General features: G+C 37.5%; 2 protein-coding genes across 2 annotated transcripts in view; both read right to left on the reverse strand.

The window, feature by feature from the left end:
* Positions 1 to 703, reverse strand: part of acsl4b (acyl-CoA synthetase long chain family member 4b) — a 56,017-nt gene extending 55,314 nt beyond the window's left edge. The window contains exon 1 of the mRNA NM_001099739.1: positions 319 to 703. The gene's annotated coding sequence lies outside the window, so the exon portion shown is untranslated. The remainder of the gene's footprint in view (positions 1 to 318) is intronic.
* Positions 704 to 2,643: 1,940 nt separating this feature from the next.
* cwc15 (CWC15 spliceosome associated protein) overlaps positions 2,644 to 6,000 on the reverse strand; it is a 7,327-nt gene continuing 3,970 nt past the window's right edge. Inside the window, exons 6-7 of the mRNA NM_001002050.2 lie at positions 5,727 to 5,878; positions 2,644 to 3,090 (exon numbers count right to left, since the gene is read on the reverse strand). Of these exons, the coding sequence (NP_001002050.2) occupies positions 2,961 to 3,090; positions 5,727 to 5,878 (282 nt within the window). The 3' untranslated portion in view covers positions 2,644 to 2,960. The remainder of the gene's footprint in view (positions 3,091 to 5,726; positions 5,879 to 6,000) is intronic.

Raw genomic sequence — 6,000 nt, forward strand, 5'->3', positions numbered from 1 at the left:
ATAAAACATAAGATACATTTACTAAAGTAATAACTATTCATCCAAAAGTGTTAAGGTAAAAAAAAAATGACTTAACATACACAAGAGTTTTAGTTATATCTGATCAATAGATCTCAAATACAAATAGCTTTTATTTCCAGTAATATCAACAACAACTGTTTAGACATGCAGTTGACATGGTGTTTACAGTAAACACTTCAAGTCTCTCCAAACACATCCTCACTGCAGATACACAGCATTAAATCCGAGATAGAAAGCATCTTCATTTAGTCAAACGAAATACTCAAGGCAAAAAAGTAAAAGAAGCTGAATTCCTACCAACGAATAAACAGAGCACAGCAGTTCTTCTTTAGACAGACGGCCAACAACTGCAACAAGAGGTCCAGGCTTCCCTTTTCTCACTCTCTCTCTCTTTCTGTGTCTCTTTTGGCTGATTGGTTGTATTTTGTAGCCGCAATTCCAGTAAGCCTCGTTTTGGGCCCACCCGTTAGAATAAGCCAATCAGAAAGCAGCGATGAGGAGGAACTTCTGAGGTTTCGTCTGAGTTTTCAGAGGGAATATATCAGACAGGAGGTGTTTCCTTTGTACACGCAGTCTTGCCAAACAGTTTTTCCTTTAGCTCACTTACACAATCAGACACGTCAGAGCTAAGAACTTTTACAGACATTAAAGAACACATAGTTCAGTAAGTCAAACACTCCCTCTGTTGATTCACATTTATTGTGTGAAGGAAAAACATTACATGGACATGTGAATAACGACTTTAGGGTCATTGGTCATGGGCCAGACAGCTGCCAACAGAACAGGTCTGACAAGAACATGTGCACAAGTGTAGGGTTTCACAAATGTCGTCCATATAACAAACATCATGGAGCTCCATGTGCGTTTCAAACACTTGTCTTCAATGAATTGTTGACTCCGAAATGAAGCACACCTTCATTTGACTTACCTTCAGGACAACCTAAGTGAATTCCTCTTTCAGGGGTTCTATTAAAAATACCCTCTCCTTTCAAGGGCAATAAATAATGCATGAGTTCTGGAAAAAAAGTTATCCTACAACTATTGTGGGTTAATGAATGTCTTCTGAAACTAAAATAAAAAATATCCATTTAAAAACCTCAATAGCTGCAGCTGTTCACGAAGAAATCATACATTCATTTTCTTTTCGGTGTAGTCCCTTTATTAATCTGCGGTCACCACAGTAGAATGAACCACCAACTTAACCAGCATATGTTTTATGCAGCGTATGCCCTTCCAGCTGCAACCCATCTCTGGGAAACATTCATGCACACTCATACACTAGTACGGACAATTTAGCCCACCCAATTCACCTGTACCGCATGTCTTTAGACTGTGGGGGAAACCGGAGCACCCGGAGGAAACCCACACACACTCAGGGAGAACATGCAAACTCCACACAGAAAGGCCAACTGACCCAGCCGAGGCACGAACCAGTGACTAAGCCGAAAAGAAAATGAATAAATGAATCTTCAGTTTTTTAGATAGGTACAAGTGAAACATTTTAAGATGGATACTAATACAGAATCTACAGTGTGTTAAAGGAATTCACTTTTGTTTGTAACACTCCAAGAACAGGTCATACATTCCCAGCTGCCTCTATGCCTATGCCATACATCTTAACTCGACTCTCGACTTGTTGCTGGGGCCAAGATTATGGTTTATCAAGTTTTAAATATGTCTTTTTTTTTCTTACAAACTCATCAATTTACTTTTGAAGGAATTATTTACTTAAGTTTTTTTGGAGCATATAAAACTCAGGCACCATTCCAAAGCACTAGAAAGAGCATATCAACAATAAAATGCAATACAACTAGAATACCATGAGAGGGAGTAAAGAGGATGATTCTCATTTTTATTGAGAGCAGCACGTTTGCGCAATGGGTAGTGCTGTCATCTCACAGCAAGAAGGTCGCTAGTTCGAGCCTTGGCTTGGTCAGTTGTGTGGAGCTTGCATGTTCTCCCTGTGCTCGCGTGAGTTTCCTCCGGTTTTTCTCACAGTGCAAAGACATGCGCTATAGGTGAATTGGGTAAGCTAAAGTGTCTGTAGTGTATGGTGGTTTCCCAGTGATGGGTTGCATCCACTACGTAAAACATATGCTGGATAAGGTGGCAGTTCATTCCGCTGTGGCAACCCCTGATTAATAAAGGAACTAAGCTCTAAGTTCTACTAGCTGTTGGCTTGCTATCAGGACAGCTAAACGCATCATTCACAGCTGGTTTTCTTTCCAAGTAAATGGTTATGGCCACTAATAGACAATATTATCACACAAGTCTTTTAAAGAAGTATTGAGGGTAAACAGAAGAGAACTGGCTCCTTTTTTTGGCCTCGGTTCCACACTTGGTATATTAAGGGAGTTTTTCTGTGAACCTGTTGCCCGTTACTTGCTCATTGGGGGCATGTCGCTTTGTATGATTGCTTTGACACAATCACTATTGTTAAACGTCCTAAATAAATAAAACTGGCTTGAATGGAGAGTATACAGCATGCTGGAAATGACAGCTCAAATTACAGACAGGAGAATAATTGAAAGCCCTTGTGAAGGAATGCATGTCAGGTTGGACGCAGTTCAATTTCTCAAGCCAGCTCTGCTTTTATGAAAGGAGAGGACAGAAACAACATTCTATAACCTAAAGCAACAAAAGAGCACACATGAATGGCTTTTAATTAATGTCATATTCAGGACAAAAATGGTACGTGGTCATTCAAAGCAAAATTATGGTCACAAAAATTACACAGTAAAAGTAAAGCACATGTAAATAAAGCACATGTAAGTAAAGTAGCAGTTTTTTAATTCCATTTATTGGTACTATTTCCAATTAAACTAATTAACGGCAGAACAGAAGGACAACATTTTAAAAGGAAGCACACATATTTACTAAAGAGGAAACAAAAAAGTTCTTAAAAGTGGCCGAAATACAATTCCAACACAGGAAATCTTTTATTTAACATATTTCTCCATGAATTTCTTGTGGAATTCAGAGCGCAGGGTGTCGTTAACAAAGCGCTTCTCTTTTCGAGATTCATCCACTCCTTTAGCACAGTTCTTAAACACAACGTCATCATCCCACCTGCCAAACATAAAAAATGTGAATGTTTACATGTTACTAAAAGAAGTCCATTTAAGCAGGGGGGGAAGCAGTTCTAGGACTTTGGATACTTAGATTATAACTGCACTTTACTTTAAAACGATCATATCAAGCTATTCTTCAGTGCTGAACCATAAAGTCACACTAAAAAAAGGAGTTATTTTTTTATACCAGTAAGCAGTTTCTGAACTCCTTCAAACATTTCACTTCTAAGCCTTATAACATAATGGACATAAGCAACATTACATGAACTAGTATTTTGTGTGTTTTTAACAAAACTGTGTGTAGTTGACAGTGAAGAGAAAAGAACAATGTAAAAGTTTAAAATCAGGAGTTCAAACTGACAAGGCTGGACTGACACATTCATTTTTTTTTTTCTTTGTATATGAGATTTAAGACTTATGCAGGATTCTGATCTGAATTGTCAGCATCAGAGTTGACTGATTATTGAGATTATTTGCTACCGTTTTTCAGTGATGTATGACAGGTGAAAACCTGATCTACCTGTTTACACAAAATGCAAATACATGCATCGGATTCGCAAAGAATTTATTTTCACACATGAAACTGAAACCGATCAGAGTACAGTGGTCCATCGTTATTAGCAGGAGTTATGTTAAAAAAATAACCTGCAAAATCCGCAAAGTAGTTTGCTTTATTTATTACAATTATTATAGATGTTTTAAGGCTGTAAAAGCCCTCACCTACACACTTCATACACTTTTCTCTCATTTTAAAGTGCGATATGCAAGTTTGACACACAGTGGTTGAACTAGGTATTACATTCCTATATTAAAACAAAGGCAAGCGCAGGTTGCCAGACTGACCAACAGGAGCAAGTCTAACCATCGAGTCTATATGTTCTAAATAAAAGCAACGGCCCATGATGGAAGAAATATGTTTCATATTAAAAGAAAGCTTTTGTCCTAAGCAACACCTCGAACTGATATATTTCGAACTGCTTCTATTTCTCACAAGTAAACAACAGAAAACTGACAATGATCACCTCAGGAAAACCTCATGTGCTTTATTCAGTGTCAAATGCTAATAATGCGAGTTTGAATGCCATTTCACATGACATTTATTGCCATACTACTGAAAGCAGCAGCAGGTAGTTCACCTCAGATCCTAAAAATAAAATAAACTGTTTGCAATTGAACTTTATAACTGTGACTTAAAATCAATAAATAACAGCATGTACATTTAATAATGTTAAAGAGGTTTAATATGTATAATTCGATTATAAACCTTACCATTTTATAAGTGAGTGCACATTTTTCTGAATGGCGGTTTAAATTTCTGTTGTGTTTGGCCTGGCGAATTTGTCAGCCAAATTGCTCATCACTGCAAATCTCATTATCTAGAATGTTTTGACACTGGGTTACAATGTAGCCTGCTCACCTAATGTTCATGCTTGTAATATTTATATTATTTTTATTGGCACCTCATGTGGAACTCTGAATCTGCGTCTTATTTCAGAGTCTGCTGCAGTCCACCAGGAGTCGCATTTTGGTTACGTACACATGCTTTGAGAGCCTTTCTGAATAAATGAATGAAATACGTGGTTTTCCACAAAGGCACCCTGTGCTACTGAAATAAAATTTGAAAGTTAAAAGAACCAAAACAAAGACAACCGTTCCAGCACGTAACAGTGATTTCTAAAGCAGAATATCTTATTTTAGCATTGTTTTTCAGATAAATATGTATGTTCACTTAGCATGTTTCTGAAATATCTGCACAAACATATTATGGTATATTTATGCTTTAGAAGAGTCAAAAACACACATACAGCACCTTTAAACACTCTCAAAATTCAAACCTTCATAGAAAATAGGTCCAGTATTGTAGAATGAAACCAAAGACCTTTGTTAACCAAAGATTTATGTTAATTTTGCAAGCTGATTGTATTGTGTACTGTACTGGAAAGACAGCGGAGATTGATTGACAATTGTTTACAGCAGGGGTGTCAATGTCATTTTAGATCAGGGGCCGCATGGAGTAAAATATGTTCTCAAGTGGGGCCCCCCTTTGAGGGGGGTGGGGGGATTTTCCACTGGTTAATCGATTGCGAATGTTTAGTTTTCTTGGACTTTACAAAAAACAAAATACAAATACAAAAAAAGGTATGAGGTCTTTCTCTCTAAGATGGCTGTCAAATTGACGCCGACTCAGGCTTCTGGATGGGATGAAATGAAGTTTGCTATTGATCCGGCCGGGGGCCGTCTGTTAGACACCCCTGGTTTACAGCCAATCAGGACACAGAACACAATGTGCTGTAAAAAAATTAATTAATTAAATAAGCATGTCAAATTGCACTAAAAAAATCTGCGAAGGCCAGGAAAGGTGAATCATGTTATAGCAATTAGTGAGGGACCACTGTTTCAAATAATTTGTCCTGCTTGTATGTGGCCCTTATCTGATCTGTGCCATATGAGAAGAAAAATAAATATCTTAATTTTGTTTTCTGCGGATAGACTGAAACATGAGATGTCTTACTGATTCTTTATATTTGATACTGTAACTCTCAGACTAATATGCATAAATAAAACAGTCAACCTAAAAATAAAAATTAGAATTGGGTTACTTGCAGCATATTGTGAAAATTTGGGCAAAGCTACCTTCTCTTCACGCTGAACGTGTTCTTGGTTTGTGTTTGCTGTTGTTGTTGCTGCTGCTGCTGCTGCTGTTGGCCAGCCAGATTAAGCAGAGGATTCCCACTCAGAATATTCTCCATACGTATCCTCTCTTCTTCTGCCTTCTGTTCCCTTTCCTTCACAAACACACAGACACAGTTTATAAAAATGCTTATTTGCTTTTGGAGCTAAATAAGAGATATAATGGTTATTATAACAAAAGATAGCCGGACAAAATAATCAGGATCATCTTGATTTA

The sequence above is a fragment of the Danio rerio genome, chromosome 5 (assembly GCF_052040795.2).
Source record: "Danio rerio strain M-AB ecotype USA chromosome 5, GRCz13ab, whole genome shotgun sequence".
Taxonomy (NCBI): Eukaryota; Metazoa; Chordata; class Actinopteri; order Cypriniformes; family Danionidae; genus Danio; species Danio rerio.